The following is an 18,484-nucleotide window of genomic DNA, read 5'->3' on the forward strand; positions in this document are numbered from 1 at the left end:
CCACAGAAGGCAGGGAGCTTCTGAGGCAAGGAACATGTTGATAGAACTCTGAAAGGAAGTGGAGCGTTTTCCGGTGATACTTAGAAGCCACAAAAAATAAAAAATAAAATCATTCGAAGAGCTCTATTCCAAATGACCACGATGCACATGTGAGCACATGGGTCTCTACTACAGCACCATGCACTGGATAATTCACCTTGTTATAACACATGGGCAGCAAGGGATCATCAAAATAATGGGTGCTGGGAACCAGGTCTCAGAAATAACTGACACCGCTGGATGACAGTTACCCACCCCACCCACCCTTAAGCCCTCTGCCAAATCCTCTGTTTTTCCATCTCCCAGGAGAGACTGAATCTCCATTGAAAACCATCAAGGCCACTCTTTAACCAGCCTGAAAAAGTTGATGGGGAAGATGCACAATCCACCTCTTTCCTGGAGCCAGGGGAACCAGACTGTTCCCATGATGCTATCAGCGTGCAGGGCAATCCTTGACCTCTGCCCCCTGGGTGACTTCAGCCTTGGATGTTTCTGCTTCAAGTCTGATTCTTAACTGGCAGTCACCTGAGATCACGGATAGAGAGTGCATGGGTGTCTCTGCAAAAGGCATTTGCTGAGTTTCTATCCTGTAACCTGCTTGCCTGCATGTAACCTCTGCAGCCAAGCCATTCTCTTAAGAATGTGTCCGTGCTCAGCCCGAAGAGGGTTTCCATGTGCTTACCAGCATAAGGCCTTTTCAGACATGGAAAGGAAGGCGCAAGGTGGCAGTGGCTTTCCTTAGTGACAGGTCCAGAGGCAGAGACCTAACACATCTGATGCAGAAAGTAACTGAAACATGCACTGCTTCTTCAATAGTCAGATTTGGGGTGGCTCCTGAGTTCAGGGTGCCCATCCTCACCACTACCTGTAACAGCAGTAGCGGGGTACGCTAACCACGGGGTACATGGCTTCCGTTTCCCTCCACCCTGCCAGCCTGCCTCCTGCTTCTCTTTGGAGCTCAGAGAAGTCCCCAGGATCAGAGTGAGAGCGAGAGAGTGAGAGTGAGAGTGAAAAGTATTGTGTGACCACACGTAAACTAAACGCCAGAGGCCGTATCTGACCTCAGAGATGGCTGACACCACCAGAAGGACTTCTATGATCCCAACGCAGGAAAATGTGGAATCTTGCAAAGCACATAGTGTAAATTTGAGTGTGGAGTGAGGGAACTGAATCTAGGGGTGCTTGATTATACAACCTATAAAGTATCACTTAGGAATAAATTAATAAACAAATACATTAATCATTAGTATATTAATAGTACCAACATTTTTTTGTGTGTGTGAGGAAGATGAGCCCTGAGCTAACATCCATGCTAATCCTCCTCTTTTTGCTGAGGAAAACCGGCTCTGAGCTAACATCTATTGCCAATCCTCCTTCTTTTTTTCCCCCAAAGCCCCAGTAGATAGTTGTATGTCATAGTTGCGCATCCTTCTAGTTACTGTATGTGGGATGCGGCCTCAGCATGGCTGCAGAAGCGGTGCGTCGGTGTGTGCCCGGGATGCGAACCGGGCCGCCAGTAGCGGAGCACACGCACTTAACCACTAAGCCATGAGGCCGGCCCCCAACATTTTTGATATACATCCAAGGGACTACAACTTATGTCAAATTTACTCATCCTTTGAACTTGTCCAATTAACTATCCATATAAAATAAACTTACCAAACATAGATGTGTGGAGTCACCTTCCAACCACGTGTGTCTGCTAACTGGCTGTAAGGCTCTGAGGGAGGTGCTACTCTCTTGTCGCCTCCTTTTGTGAAATGAGGGGGTTGGATAAATACTTTCTAAATCTCTCTGGATTCTAATTCTGTGACTCAAATGTGAAGAAAGTGGTGAAAAGCAAAGGGTTAAGGGCTCACGAGTGCTACATCTTTCCAAAGTGATGAAGCCCTCCATCGGGACAGAGGCCCTGCTTCATACCTCAGCCAACTACAATGTCTCACATTCGCGGAGTTCACATAACACCCAGCACCACCGCGGCCAGCAGTCGCTGAGGGCTGCTCTCTAACAGGCCCTGTGCTGGGCATTTCGCCTGCAGTGGCTCACTGAATCCTCAAAACAACCAAAATAACAGAATTTTGCAGCAACCAATTCTAACACTAATATTATCTAGGAAATAGCTCTCTGAAGACAGACAGCTAAGTCTAATGCACCATATGTCCCTCGAAAAAATGCCTGTCTGATATAGACATCTTTGAGACAATTGGGAAATCTGGATATGGCCTGGGAATTATGTGATGTTAAGAGATCACTGTTCATTCTGATGGGTGAAATTATGGAATGGTGGTTTATGTAAGGATAAGGAAGTGACTAAGGTGTACTTCCTTCTGTATGAATCCATTTATTTTCACAAAGGGAGCTGAAGTGACATACTAAAAAAAGGTGTAATAAAATAAAAACCAATGAAAATAATAAAAATGCAATAAAGTATAGGAAAACAAAGAAAATTACAATTAAAACAAAAATCCTAGATTGAAGGAACTACACTTAAGCTTAAAATTTAGCTTTACTGGGATTTACAGTCTTTTCATTTAAAAAGCCCAAAGTTTTCCAACATTCTGGTGAGGGAAAATAGCCCAGGATGATGTTCCCCATTGATGATTAAGAAACTGGAAGATGTGGGAAAAGAAAGAATTTGGGGTGTCTCCTGTGGTACTTAGTGACAAGTTACTATCATGACATGCCAGGTATAATCCAAGGGCCTGTAAGGACCATCGCCATGCCAGGGCTGGCACATATCCAGGAGAGAAGACTCTTCCAAATTCTTGTTTGTTAAGGACTGAAAAAGTACTGGCTGATTCTGATCCAGTGATAGCTTATTACAAAGCAAACTCCAGAAACTTTCAAAGAATGACCACCCTTCCCTGAGCACAGCACTAGCTGCTGCCTTGGGTCACCTAGACACTGGCTGTGAGTGCTGAATCTGCTCACTTACCTGACAGTTGTGATGCAGAAGCATCTGCCTTTTGGAACCTGTCTTCAGTTTGATTTGTATTATCCTGAAGGGTAGACCACTTCAGCAACTGGTAGGCTTTTGTTTCTACAGATTTAAAAAAAGGCACAGATAACTGGATATCCACATGCAAAAGAATGAAGTTGGACCCTTACCTTATACCATACACAAAATCAACTCAAAAAGGGTTAAAGACTTAAACATAAGACTGAAAACTATTAAATTCCCAGAAGAAAACATAGGAGAAAAGCTTCAGGACATTGGTTTTGGCAACGATTTCTTGGATATGACACCAAAAGCACAGTCAACAAAATTAAAAATAGACACACAGGACTATCTCAAACTTAACTTTTGCATGTCAAAGGAAACAATCAACAGAGTGAAAAGGCAACCTACACAATGGGAGAAAATAACTGAAATCATATATTTGAAAACGGGTTAATATCCAGAATATATAAGGAACTTCTACCACTCGACAACAATAACAAAAATCAAATAACCCGATTAAAAATGGGCAAAGTGCTTGAATAGACATTTCTCCATATACAAATGGTCAATAAGCACATGAAAAGATGCTCAAAATCACTAATCACCAGGGAAACGTAAATCAAAACCACAATGAGATATCACCTCACACCCATCAGGATGGCCACTATCAAAAGAACAGAAAATCAGCGTTGTGGAGGATGTGGACAAATCGGAACTCTTGTGCACTGCTGGTGGGTGTAGCTATTAGGGAAAACAGTATGGAGCTTCCTCAACAAATTAAAAATAGAATTACTATATGATCCAGCAATCCACTCTGGGTATATATCCAAAAGAACTAAAAACAGGATCTCAAAGAGTTATTGGCACACCCTTGTTCATCACAGCATTTTCCACAATGGCCAAGAGGTGGAAGCAACCCAAATGTCCATCAATAGTTGAATGGATAAAGAAAATGTGGCATGTACATACAATGGAATATTATGCAGCCTTTAAAAAGAAGGAAATCCTGTCACATACTACAGTGTAGATGAACCCTGAGGACCTTATACTAAGCGAAATAAGCCAGTCACAAGAGGCCAAGTACTGTATGATTCCACTCATATGAAGTAACAAAAGTGGTCAAAATCATAGAAACAGAAAGTGGAAAGGTGGTTATTAAGGGCTGGGAAGAAGGGGGAGGGAGTATTAGTGTTTAGTGGGTATAGTGTTTCAGTATTGCAAGATGAAAAAGTTCTAGAGATCTGTTGCACAACAATGTGAATATACTTAACACTACTGAGCTGCACACTTAAGAACAGTTAAGATGGTAAATTTAAAGTTATGTATTTTTTACCACAATTAAAATAAAAAGTAGAATTTGTCCATGACAATTCAGGTTTCTGCCTGTTGTCCCAGCATAATAATTAATAGAGTTGTCTTTTGTTAATCAAAAGTTTCCTAATTTAGACAATAAATTATATGGTGACGCTACTTAAGAGACATATGAGCCAAATGCAGTGCAATGGCACAGTTTGGCTACTCATCAAAAAACATCAACTGAAAAGATATCTGCTTGGCTCCTGACTGAACACTGATTGGATATATGATATTGCTAAATTGTTATTAACTGCTTTAGGTGTGAAAAAAATACACAGAAATACTCAATTTTCTACTACCTAGAAACAAGTTTCTTGAATTCCTCCTACGATGTTAACACTTTTCAAATGCATGCAAATTAGTTTTTTGAACTGTCCCTTTTTAGAAACTCTGAAAACAAACAAACGAAAAACAATTTAGTTGAACCCAGGTTTCAAGACTCGAAGTCAAGTTGTATGAATGTATTTGAGGTGGCCAAATTCTAGTCATTATTTTGAGTGGGTCTGTGGATAGGTTCAACTCACAGTAAAATGGTTTCTCTCCAGTCCAGGCCTTGCAGAAGCGGCTACAGGAATGAATCAGAAGACACATAACTGACTGCCTTGGTTGGGCAGCTGGTCCTCTGCAGCACGCGCTGCCCTGGCCCTCAGGCTTGCACATTCGAGTGTGGGGTCTCTGGGCTGAGTGAGGGGCAGGAAGGTCAGGAAGGGGAGGCGGCAGCAGGATGAGCTGGGGGACCCACCGCTGAGAAAATCTAACCAGGCTCATCGTAGGGACAGAGAAGAGCATCTGCAGGGAGCAAAGCCAGGTGCCCCAGAGGGGTCAGCAGCAGCCTGGGCACCCACAGGACACCCTTACCCTGCAGGACTGTTAACAGTGTCTGCTGTAAGTTAAAGTGGGGAAGACTGTTGGGAAAAACAATAAATAATGATCACGTAAAGAACCTGAGAGACACAACTTTCCCATTACCTCAAGGCTCAAGGATGCCTGGATGAAAGAGAGGCTGGAGAAATAGAGTTTTAGCACAGACATAACAAAACAGCATCCACGTCCACATCTCCAACATGGCCACAAACAAAAGGACTCCTGCTGTCAGCACCGGAGGCTGGCAATCACTGCTTTCCTGCTTTTGCTGGTTCAATTTAAGAACTTAACCATGAGCCCCTTATTACTGGATTAAAACTACCATCACACTGACGAATACAAATGTAACTTATCTTGCCCTACTGAGAATCAATCAAGATAAAAATAAGTACTTAAAATGAGCATCATATTTTGAAATATTAAATGCTATATAGTTAAAATATGTACAGATCAGGGACTCAACTCTGAAAATAATAAATCCTAAGGCAACACTTTTTAACATTGCTGGATTGTGATATTAGTTGGGCAAACCTGAACTAGTATTTTGACAAATTTAATAAAGAAAACACCAGATGTCATGCATGCAGAAGGGGAAAGTACTGTTTTGCATAACTTGTGTATATGTGTTGGGTACTGGCCTAGGACAGAAAGTGTTTCTTGCTGTAGATTAGTCCCACTGTCCTAGGACAGCATCATAACACTCTCCTGTCAGTCCTACTACCTATATTACTTCAGATTTGTGGTAAGGTACTTTTGGGAGAGGAGAAGTATCAATAAAATCAAAGAATTCTAAAAAGGTAAGGAATCACTGTAAAAGAGGTAAAAATGTTCTGTTTTGTTTTTATTCTATAAAGATCAACCAAAAAGTTTTTCAGCTTTTAGGATACAAGTCCAGATCATAATGACCATATGCTATTTCTGCACTCAATTATACTGACTTGGTCAAGGAAAAGAGAGCAAAGATAAAAGTTAAAAAAAAAAAAGAATAGGAAAAGAAAAAAAGAGTAGCTTCTTGGTAAACAAAGGCTCCTGGCAGCTGGAAGCTGGAGTTAGGCTTTCCTCTCATCTATTGTTGTGAGGTAAATCATCTGACTCCAGTGAGCTGCCTCTCCTGCTCCTCAGAAAACACGTGCCTTTTATTTTTAGGAGAAGATTTTCGTGAAAAATATAAAGCTAGTAGTTGTGAGTTAATTTCACATTTGGGAGGATTAAGTATTCTGTCCAAATATAGGACAGTACGGATATTATCACTGGTCTGAGTCTAGCAAAGGAGGAATGTGAAGTGAATTCACATTAGCAGCAAGGGACCATTTTATTTTACCACTCTGGAAAAGAAAGGCCATTTCCATGTTCCACACACTTTCCATTCTGGTTTCCTTCTCTTCCTTCCTCTTATTCTTTTTTTTTAATTGAAGTATAATCAACATACAGCATTATATTAGTTTCAGGTATGCAACATAATGATCCAATATTTGTACATATTGTGAAATGATCACCACAGTTAGTTAACATCAGTCACCATACATAGTTACAAAGTTTCTTTTCTTGTGGGTGAGGAATTGTAGGATCTACCCTTCCCTTGCTTCTTGAAGGACTTGGACTCTGTAACTGGCCTTTCCCTTCAAGGCTGCCCTGAGTCTGCTTTCAACCGTACACAGTTTTGGAGGGATGTAGCTTGTCTCTCCAGTCTCGTTCTCCCAGAGCCCACCCCGCTTCCCAGCCATAGCTCCTTACTGGTATTTGATCTTTAAACCTTCTGTAGCCCTTCTCTAAGCGGAAAGTCAGTGAAGCTCACCCGGACAATTTTTATCTGGGACATAGCCGCCCTGACCTAAGTAATAGAGGGTTGGCAAAATCAAGCTGAGGACTGCTGGGCACATGGCCTGCTCCCATCCCCGATGCATGCTTCCTCGTGTGGTTTAAGGGCAAAGTGAAGTTTAAAAGGTGAAAGGATTAAGTGTATTCACTTGGAGGAAGAAACACTAACTGAGGCAGGACCAAGACACCAAACCAGCCAGAGGGGTTGGAGCAGGCGGCAGGTGCTGCTGTCTAACAGGAGGTCTGTGTCGGGCAGCAGATGCTCAGAGCTGTGGTCATTCTCCCATGGCATGTATCACACCCTCAGTCACCCCTGTTTTAGTCAGAAGAGCTGCACAAAACATTTGAAGGACTGGGAAACAACCCAAAAAGGAAAAACAAAATTAAGGTTTGGTTAAAAAATAACAATGAGAGGATAAAGGCTACATAGCCTGCGTAGAAACAAGGGAAGAGGGTTTAAGAACAGAAATTGCATAGATTGGACAGGGCAGGATTATAAATGCAGATGCTCTGGGGCCAAGCAGGTAGCACAGAGAAGTGAGTCTGGCCAGCTGGAGAGCACATGCCTGGCCAGGGGGGACAGCTGTTCTCCGGCTACAGCCAACTGCTGCCAGGTGGGAAAGTGGGCCTAGTCTTGCCAGACTCCTGCCTTTCTTAAAAAAAAAAAATGCAACACTGCACAGGCCAAACAGAACACATTGGAAACCTCGAAACTAGATGGTGGTGAGCAATTTTTTCTGTGTTCCCTAAAAGTGGCACAAGAACACTCGGAGAAAAACTTCAGCCAAGGGATATAAGCTAGATGTTAGCAAAAGCTTCCGTAGTTGACAGAGCTGAGAGACCCGGGAACACACTATCAAGGCAGGCTGCAAGAGCTGTGTGGAGGTTTTTAAGTAGCTGCTTGTATCAAATAGACCAGGCTTCAGACTCTTTGGAGGCAAGAGTCTACGTCTTGCTAGGGGCACTCGAACAATTCAGACCTCCTCCTGGAAAAGCCTAGAGGTCTTGGCCAGGACGCCAACTTCATAAGTCAAGTAGGCAAAGCTACGGGCATGAAGTTTCTGGTAACTCAGGCCCAGGCTCTCCTAGAAGGAAGAAGGATAGTGAAGAATCAAGCAGTTCAAAGCTGCACTGTATTGCCCTGCAGATTTATAGTTACGAAATGAATGAACGAACAAAAGAGCAAAAGTAACAAGTCTAGAGTTCAAATCAGCCTGCTATAGACAAGTGGGGGCCGAGTTCCTCCAGTTCCAAGGAGAAAAGACTTGAGTCTTCTCAACTGCAAGTAAACCCTAAGTCTGCAAATTCGAGGACTAGGTAGCCCCTTAAGGCTTTACTTTCCAGCCTGTGACTGAGAACTCCAGAGAAACGTTTCCGCTCATTAGTCATGTCAAACTCTCAGAAAATTATTGAGAAGTGCGTATAATTAGATAAAACAAATATTTCTAAAGAATACAATTATTGTCAATTAGAATGTTCTGGTACACACAGAAACAAATATATCTGCATGCTCAAGCTTTCAGTTCTGGATCTCTCAGTCAAGCATCTATTATACACTCAAATCTGTGTCAAGATTTAATTTAAAAAGTAGAAAATATTGCAATTTAAAACATAAAATAAAGGAGTCCGGGGGTTAAAATCCATCCTTGGCTATTAATTCCAGACTGATGACACAAAGAGATAAATATGTTTTTCCCTACTTTGTTACATAAGCCAGCCAAACCCAATCATCTATCTTCCTACAAAGTGGTGAAGAATCACTGAGATTGTTTTTTTTTTTTTTTTGGATATGCATTTCGTGTCTAGAAAATGGAAACAGCCAGAGAAGGAAAGCGAAAACATGCTGAATAAAGGGAGATAGGAGAGAGATGATGTTGAGGAGGGAAGAAAGAAAAAGCCTCAACTTCTTATCTTTTATTCTCTTTTATATGCAAATGTACACCTGCTAAAATATTTCTAAATCTAGAAAGAAAAAGAAAAAGAAAATATTTGATGAAAAAGTGCTTTTAACAACTCATTACAAGAACCAGAGAGAGGCAGGGTTCACCAGCCTCTAGGGGTGTCTCCAGGCAGAGAATCTGCCTCTGGCTTGCGCAGAAATCCCTAATGAAAGAAAGAAAAGTTGGGCCCGGAAAAGGAGTAACAAAGGGAGATGCAAACAATACCATCACTACAAATAGAAAAACAACCTTGAACCAACAAAGAACTGGGCATCTTTGAGTAAGGAAGGGGAATTACTATTCCTATAGGAAGTATGTAGAAATTTAAAAATTAAATTTGAAAAGTATTTTCTGTCCACTGAGTTTCCCAGTGCTGTTACTTTTCACATATTTCTACACCCATGCAAATTTTTTTCCACACTGTTACTAGATGTGTTGCTGATGCAGCAAACATAGTCATTTTTGTAAAATAAAATAAAAATTGTGACATATATTTCTAAAATTAATTCTAAAGATAAATATTATCACTGAAAATCCAGAAGTCATTTGTCTAGTAATCTGCTCAAATGAAAACAAGAAAATATTAGGATATGGGTGCCTTCACAATTCTGAAAATACAGAAAACTCATCTATATTTAGGATTTTTTTCAAAGGCCATAAGTCAATGTGAACCTGAAATACATAGGTTGGATCCATGACGAGAATCACTTTTCATGTCCAGACTTTCTGCAATAAACTCCACTCCCCCAGTGTTGTGGGCCTGTAAATCTATTGCCAAGGTTTCTCTGTGCTCTCAGAGACTGCTGATGTACAGAGAAGAGAAACTCCTACTTCACATGAGTTGCCTGAAGCTGCTTCAGAAAATAAATATTTAGGGGCCAGCCCTATGGCATAGTGGTTAAGTTCGGCATGCTCCGCTTCGGCAGCCTGGGTTCGCAGGCTCGGATCCTGGGTACCAACCTATACAACTTGTCAGCCATGCTGTGGCGGCGACCCACATACAAAATAGAGGAAGACTGGCACAGATGTTAGCCTAGGGCTAGCCTTCCTCAAGCAAAACAAGAGGAAGATTGGCAACAGATGTTAGCTCAGGGTGAATCTTCCTCAGTTAAAAAAAAAAATTTACATCACATTCTTAATTTCTACGGAGTAATTCAACAATTACACTTGAAAATAAATGTCAGGCTTGTAACTGAACTTTAACGAATGTTCCAAAACTGAACTGAACAGTTCCGCTGGTATTACTTCATATGTAAATTTATAACCATAGTGCCTGCCACTTAACATTGTTCAGCCATGGGAGGGGAATTTTTAACTCTCCAAGTCATGCAATCTTGAACTTTTCAAAGATTGAGTAATCTTGATCAGGAAGCTATATTTTATTGGCATAATTAAATATTTTTAAAAACAATATTTTTAGCAATTTGCATTCAATGATTTATATAATGAGAAGAATCAGAAATAAAGACAATAATATTATCATTAGCATTATAGTAGGGTCAGGAATAATCAATGTATAAGATGAACTAGATGTTAGAAATGTAAAATATGAAGAAATCTCTCTTCACCCCCTACAGTGGGTTGAATGATGTCTCCCCTAAAATTCATGTCCACCCAGAACCTCAGAATGTGACCTTATTTGGAAATAGGTTCTTTGCAGATGTAATTAGTTAAGGATCTCAAGATGAAATCATCCTAGATTTGTGGTGGGCCCTAAATCCAATGACAGGCATCCTGACAGGAAGAGTGGACACAGAGACAGAAAAGAAGGTGATGTGCTGATGGAGGCAGAGACTGAAGTCAAGCTGTCACAAACTGAGAGCCACCAGAAGCTGCAACAGGCAAGGAAGCCTTCTCCCCTAGAGCCTTCAGGAGCACGGCACTGCTGGCCTTTGGTTTAGACTTCTGGCATCCAGAACTGGGAGAGAATACATTTCTGTTGTTTTAAGTTTGTGGTACTTTGTTACAATAGCCCTAGGAAAATAATACACTTCGTGATCCTCGATTTTATTAAAGTATCTGAAGCCCAACCTCTTCTCTCCCCACTTGAGTCTCTTGCATAAAATGAAGGTGTTTCACAACATGACCTACAAAGGCTCTTTCAGCTTTGAGACCCCCTGCTCCATGGTTCTCAAACCTGGGGAGTCACCTGGGGGTGTTATAAAAGACTGATGCCTGAGCCCCACCCCTAGAGGTTCTGATGTAACTGGTCAAGGGTGTGGCTGGGGCATAGGTATCCACCCAGGATTCTACTGTCAACGACCAAGGAGAATTTCTCTAGGCATTTATGAATTAATTTCCTTGAATGCAGGAGCAACCAATCGAAAACACTCTTCAGAAAGGTGCCTTTCATTCTTTACTGACCATGTTAAACAAACACCACCGCCCTGTAATGTCATGAGTGAAGACGCTTTGCTGTAGCAGCAAAGGGGAAGCCCCAGCAGCCTGACATCTACCACAGAGACAGGGCCACAGGGACTGCAATGGACAATCCAGCAGCATGAGATGGTTCCCCTGGTTTTGCACGAGTTGGGGCTCCCAGGCTTGGCAGGTAACACGTCTTTCCTGATCCTCGTGCATTTCTGGGACAGGACAGGTGAGACACATTCTTAGTAAAGTCTCCTTAGTGGAGTGTTACGCCACTGTACTCTGGCGTCCAACGTTGTCACCACAGTCTTCTCTCCCAGGGTAAATCCAGTCACCAATGACAACCTGGCTATTGTATGTTCCCAGCCTTTTCCAATTTGATGTAAAACTCAAGCAATAACGTTTTGAGAAGCACTGCCCAGAACCCCAAGTGGCTGACCTCCCTCACAGCTTCTAAATGGACATACCTTAGTATGACATTGAATATTTCAGCTTGCCAAAGAATATCAGTGAGAAACGGCACTGTCAGGCAACCACTTTCAACACAGCTTGACCGAGAGAATAGGAGTCAAAAGAATGAGAGGCTGAATGGACATTCTTAGAGGCTTAATCCTCTTCAGATAAAAGCTGAGAGCCCTTTTCACACGGAGCTTAAGGAGATGAGTTTTGCCAGGATGGGCACGTGGGGTGGGGAAAGTATTGGTAGAGTGACTGAGTGAAAGAGACAGCGTTCTGGCCTGAATCAACAAGCATTTAAGGAAACTCCTTAATCTTTGGATTCCAACTCGTTTTTATTCATTCGTTTGACAAACTGAGTGCCCACTGTGTTGTGTGCCAGATACCGTGTCAGGTGACGGGTTTCTATGACATTTAGCATAACCTGTGTCACTTGCTAAAACTAAAACTCACTTCACTCTCAGAGGTAAATTCAGTATGAATACAAATAAAATTGCCAACGTGGGAAATTTCACTTGGGGGTATAAGTAGTTCAGATGAGATTTTCCCTCATAATCTAGATAAGCATGGCTTTAATCCTGGTCTAAGTGTTCCAGGGAAGCACTGACCTGAGTATTCTAGTCCTGCACGTGTACTCAGGCTCGCCCCACTGTATAAAGGGCACACACACCTCCTGGCAAAATCCATACTCGGAAATCCTTGCAAGTGCCCACCTCTCTAGGCCTAACACGAGAGAAAGGAAAGGTATAGCTTCGCTCATCATCACTCGCAAAGCATCCTTGTGGAGCTCATCTTTTGTGATGATATACACTGATGTTTAATTAATCCAGACACCTTGATGCAGTCGCCTCTCTTGTAAAACGAAAGCAGCAGGCTGGTGGAACAGAAGGAGTTCAGGGATTAAATCTTGAAGTTTGAGTTCGATTCAAGATCCAACACACTAGCTATATGGCCTTGAGCAGGACTCAACCTTCCTAAGTTTCTGTTGGACTGACTGTAGAATGGGTCCCTAATGTTTACCCCACAGGACTGTTGTGAGGATCAGAGATGATGAAGACTTAGGAGGGGCAAGGACCCAGTCTTATTCCCAGGACTTAGCCAAAGTAAAGGTGTAATATACATGCAAATGATATACTATCTATTATAGGGAGAAAACCACACATTCATAGATATCAAAATTATTCTTTGATTTCTACCTTAATTCTTCACTGTGAACAACCAGACTAATGAAAGGGGTAGATTGTGTTAACAACAACAGATCATACAGGCTGTGGGAATATTTATTCTGGTTGTGTGTGTGGGTCTGTGTACGGGAGGGTTTCTATGTAAATCTTAGCACAGATTGCAGGAGCTCAACTTATGAAACCAACACTCTGCAAATGATTAACAAAGCAGATGCCTTCAGAGTGACAGCAAACTCTTTAAGGATGAGCCCCTCTGCCAAGGAGACCTATGTTTGGAAGTGATAAGCAAATAAGAAAGGGAAATAAAGAAATGAGAATATTGGCACATTTGACTTCTTTCATATGGAATGAGAATCACAGTCTCTTAGCATTAGAAGGAACGTCAGTTCCAGAAACAAGAATTCCTTCCACAGTGTCCCTCTAGAGAGTAGGTTCCTGCCATGGTTCAAGCACCCAGCACAGAATCTTATACCTGGAAGACACTCAGCTTGGTTTTGCCTCAAAGAAGAGCTAGAAAGTTCTTCCATTACTGAGCTGTGAATTCCTTCCCTGCACCACTCACACACAGAGCCCCCTGAGAGACTCTAAAATTACGCTTGATCAACGTTCTGTCTTGTACGTGGAGGCCTCGCAAATATTTAAAGATAGCTTTTGTACCCTTCTCAGGTTAAACTTCCCCAGGGCCCTCATCATTCAGAGCTTCCCCTCCATTCTGCCCAAACTCCTGGTGCCTGCCTGGGTTCACTTCGGTGTCTTTCTCTACTACATCTCCTCTGAGACGGCTGTAAAGCAAATAGTCACGCAGAAGGACCCACACTAAAGAAGAGCACTTCTGGACTGTCCAAACTCACTACTGGAACATGCTGGTCGTCAATTCGTCAATTCAGGAAGCAGCTTTAACAAGTAACTTTCAATCATAACATCAACTGGGTTTAGTTACACTAAAGTAGCCAAAGCTTCATTATAAAGCAATCTCATCCACAAGGGAGATTCCCACAAAAAGGACTCATGGGAAAACGTTGACGATAATTTTAGGGTATTAAGAATACTGGTGCCCTCATTAGACTCAAGGTTTTAAAAAACATTCTGTGTATATCTGTGTATATTTCCCAAAACATGTTCCACAGAATATTAATTCTGTTGGCTGTTCATAGGAAGGATTCCATTTTCAAATAGAAGATAATTATTTGAAACTTTAAGTTCCCACCTTTAAATGGGTCATTTACTGAAAGTCTAAAAGTTTTCAACGTGCTCCCTGCACTGTGCATGTTGCAGAGGGAGAGCGCGATTATGCGGGATTTGGTCAGAGAATGTGTATTCCCTGAAGCATTTTCGGGGTGGAGCCGGCACAGAACACGCTTGGGGAAATGCTGCATCCGCCCATCCACACGGTGAGGCGGCACAGCAGGGGAGGACTGTCGCCTGGGAACCGTGTGCCCTGCAACGCCCTCACCTGTGAGCCTGTAAGAGTTATGGCACACAGGCACTCACAGGCAGAGATGCTGGGCCTTGACCAGTGAGAGCCCCAGGAGCCACTGCACCACGTTGTTGTGATTCTTCTCTAAGGGTTTCTCCACGGGACTAATTAGAAGTTCCAAAAATATCATGCAACTCTCCTCAAGATTCCTTTTTGATGGGGTAAATATCCTTCTGGATTCAAATCATCAATTGAGTTCTTAAGTGGAAATTTCTTGCAGAAACTAATTTAGCGGTACCACTGGGAAGCACTGTCTAGGAGGAATTATGGCAGCACAGGGCTTGGGCGAGTCTTGGTCCCAAGTGGCTACCGCAATTCAGGAGGTGGTGTTCAGATGCCTTTCCAAGACTCGTCTCAGGATTATGCTTTCTGTGGCACTGTACTCCCAGCCCCCTGCTTCTTTTCCTCTTTGAGTTTGCTTTGTGAGATTCCTTTTAACTAGATGGCATTGGTTTGAAAAACTGGGGACTGTGGGGCCAGTGCAGAAGATCAATACTACTACTAACATTCACATGAATATTATTATTATAAATCGCAGCTTACATGTATTGAGTGTGTAGTACACGCCTGGCACTTGCACACACACGATCTCATGTAAACTTTAAGACCATCTTGCCAGGTGGTATGTCTGCTTTCCCAGTACAGAGGCTCAGGGAGGTGGAGAAATAGAGCAGGGAGTAAAATGCTGACACTGACGGCTGATGCCAAAGCCCAGGCTCAATTGCAACATCCCCTCAACCCTGAGAACAGCCTCTGGAATATTCCTTTTCTTTGGAATATTCTAGAAGGAATGCAGCCCATAAAACAGGAAAGTCTCAATAAAACTATTATAAAGGGGGAGGCAGAGTCTATCTTTTTTTTTTTCTTTGTGAGGAAGCTCAGCCCTGAGCTAACATCCCATGCCAATCCTCCTCTTTTTTTTGCTGAGGAAGATTGGCCCTGAGCTAACATCCATGCCCATCTTCCTCTACTTTATATGGGATGCTGCCACAGCATGGCTTGACAAGCAGTGCGTCGGTACACTCCCGGTATCTGAGCCTGAGAACCCTGGGCTGCCACAGTGGAGCGCGCGTACTTAACCACTTGCGCCACTGGGCTGGCCCCAGACTCTATCTTAAATCAAACTATATACCTGCTTTACTCTACCAAGGCCAAATCTCCAATAATTATGCCAAAGACACAAAAATTTAATAAAGAGATAATGGTCAAGAACTTAGAGATTAAACTATTACAATGTTATATGTTAATTATATCTCAATTTAAAAAACTGGGGAAAAAAGAACTTAGAGAGCAAAGTAGTTTCAATCACAGACATGACAACAGCATTAAAGAGTCAAGGCACATGAGGCCCTCAAACATTAATTTCATGGGAAGTCCAGCGGGTGGGGAGCAAAGAAGAAAGAGAGTATGGTGGCGAGGACAGAATGGAAATGCTCAAAGTAAATGGCTTTGAAAGTTTATTTTTATATCTCCCAAGTTATTTTATATGTCTAAAACTTTGGCATGCAACAGGCACAAAGGATTTTTTTCTTTATTTCTTTTTTTTTTTTTTTGGTGAGGAAGATTGGCCCTGAGCTAACATCTGTTGCCAATCTTCCTCTTTTTGTTTGAGGAAGATTGTCTCTGAGCTAACATCTTTCTCAATCTTCCTCTATTTTGTATGTAGGATGCCTCCATAGCATGGCTTGATGAGCAGGGTGTAGGTCCGCGCCCAGGATCTGAACCCATGAACCCCGGGCCGCCAAAGCAGAGCGTGCAAACTTAACCACTACGCCACCGGGCTGGCCCCACAAAGCATTTTTTTAAAACTGCCAACTATTAATTGACTGATGGTAGGTTGTTGGAATTAAAATTTCTTTAAAAATCTTAATGGTAAATAGCCCTTATTATTTCTAGGCACATCACACCTCTTTCTACAAGAAAAAAAGAAAGATTTGAAACTCCAGTACTTAACTATCTCTTCTCTTATAAAGAAAGTCTATGAGAAAATAACGTTTGCACTAATTTTGAGGACAGTCATCTGCTCACAGCAGGGAATGACTGGAAAGAATACTGAAAAGAGAAGCAAGAATGGGCAACGAGATCACTTCCTGGTTTCTCTCCAATAAGTCTTTATAATTTTAACTGAAATAAATTCAGAGGTCATTAGATACTTCTGCATTCAAAGATAAATGCAAGAGAAAAGTCTCCAAATGACTTCTTGATTATCTGCAATTTGGGATCATCTACACTTCTAACAAAAAAATAAAGAGGGAACGCTACCAGAGTTTTCTCAAAATGAAGAATAAAAATGCAATAAACATATCACTGGGAAAATGTTTAAAAGAAAAGAAAACCTCTGTATTTCGGAATGAAATATTATCTGATGCAGAATATATACAATAATTGCTCTATTATAAACTCTTTTTTCAAAACCAGAGTTCATCACAGAAACATGAGTTTAAAAAATTAATCATCAGGCTATGAATTGTATTGTCATAAAAGAAAACTATTCTTTTCCGCTTATAAACAACAAAACGACCACATATGCAGATGCATGCCTCAGTACCGCAGTGCAGTGGTGTGGTTACTTGTATAAATATTTAAAGTCAGACCTTTGAATTTATAATGAAGTAGTGTACCACTTTACAAAATAAGATCCTAGTAAATTTAGACGTATGACAAATAGAACTCTGTTCAGAATACTCATTGCTGCTGTTGATATTCTAAAACTAAAAATGTAATGATATTCAGATTCCAGCTAAACAAGCGTAATACATGTGCAGAAATCTTAATAGGTCTTGATGAAACGTTACTGCTAAAATTTTTAAATTATCACATGGGCTTTGTAACTGAGGCACAAGCAAGCTTCTTGTCTGGCATTTTTTTTTTTTCCTGCTCTTATTTTAATGAGACACATTCAATTATCACAGGAAAGAAAAGAGTAAAATCAGAAACAGCTGTAGTTGGCCACACAATGACTGGTGTTCCCCACGGAGACTGACGTTGTCACACAGACGCAGGTGCTGAAAGGCTATGTGATGGGGTGCTCACACGTGTAACTGTGTAACATGATCATGAAGAATTCAATAGGCATGCTTATTTTCCACCTCAGTTTCTGCTAATGTAAGCGCACACATCATGCTCTTACAATTAATCGTCCCCTCCAGCACGTAGTAGTTGAATATACTTGCTCTTAGCAGAGTCCACACACCACTAACCTAGAATGTTCTGATTATAAAACAAGGTTGAATCCTGTGTTTGAAACTCTTAGGCAACCATAACTTTACCTGTGATTGGAATCTTTGCTGCCATGCTCTCTTCCTTGCTCTCGTCTCCGCAGCCACTTGAAACGTCTAAAAATCAAACACAAGATAATAAAAGTGTATTTCAAGGTTATATTTACGGAATAGGCCTTTGCTTTTTTTTTTTTCTTAACTGCCATTCCTTTTATTTTCACTGCTTCCCCACCTCCTTTCTTTGCTTAGTTTATTTCTTGTCTGAAATAGTACTGTTCCTAAAAAGAAACCTATTCTAAAACTAAGGTATCTCTATGTTGCTTTCATGCAAAATGATTTAGCCTGACATCTATCAAATTTGACTGGGGCTTAAAACAAGCGAGCCTCAAATCCTGTGCATGTGTATCAGCTTCTGAATATATCCTGAGCAACTCATAGCTCTCTTGGGAATACATTATAGCGGTTTATTGGCATGTCTTAACAATAACGTTAAAATAATCACAATTTTCGGGCCGGCCCCGTGGCTTAGCGGTTAAGTGCGCGCGCTCCGCTGCTGGCGGCCCGGGTTCGGATTCTGGGCGCGCACCGACGTACCGCTTCTCCGGCCATGCTGAGGCCGCGTCCCACATACAGCAACTAGAAGGATGTGCAGCTATGACAGACAACTATCTACTGGGGCTTTGGGGGGAAAAATAAATAAATAAAATCTTTAAGAAAAAATAATAATCACAATTTCTGGATACTAAAAATTGGTTATTAAGTTTTGGGGGGCATAAACTCTGATTCTTAATCATCTGTTTAAACTTATAAAAGGTTCTATTATA

The 18,484-nt window shown here is 41.6% G+C and overlaps 1 protein-coding gene across 1 annotated transcript in view; it reads right to left on the minus strand.

The window, feature by feature from the left end:
* Positions 1-440: 440 nt before the first annotated feature.
* LOC131403876 (centrosomal protein kizuna-like) overlaps positions 441-18,484 on the minus strand; it is a 68,158-nt gene continuing 50,114 nt past the window's right edge. The window contains 3 exon segments of the mRNA XM_058538112.1: positions 441-564; positions 2,975-3,079; positions 17,712-17,777. Of these exon segments, the coding sequence (XP_058394095.1) occupies positions 473-564; positions 2,975-3,079; positions 17,712-17,777 (263 nt within the window). The 3' untranslated portion in view covers positions 441-472.

Source organism: Diceros bicornis, unplaced genomic scaffold (assembly GCF_020826845.1).
Source record: "Diceros bicornis minor isolate mBicDic1 unplaced genomic scaffold, mDicBic1.mat.cur scaffold_93_ctg1, whole genome shotgun sequence".
NCBI lineage: Eukaryota > Metazoa > Chordata > Mammalia > Perissodactyla > Rhinocerotidae > Diceros > Diceros bicornis.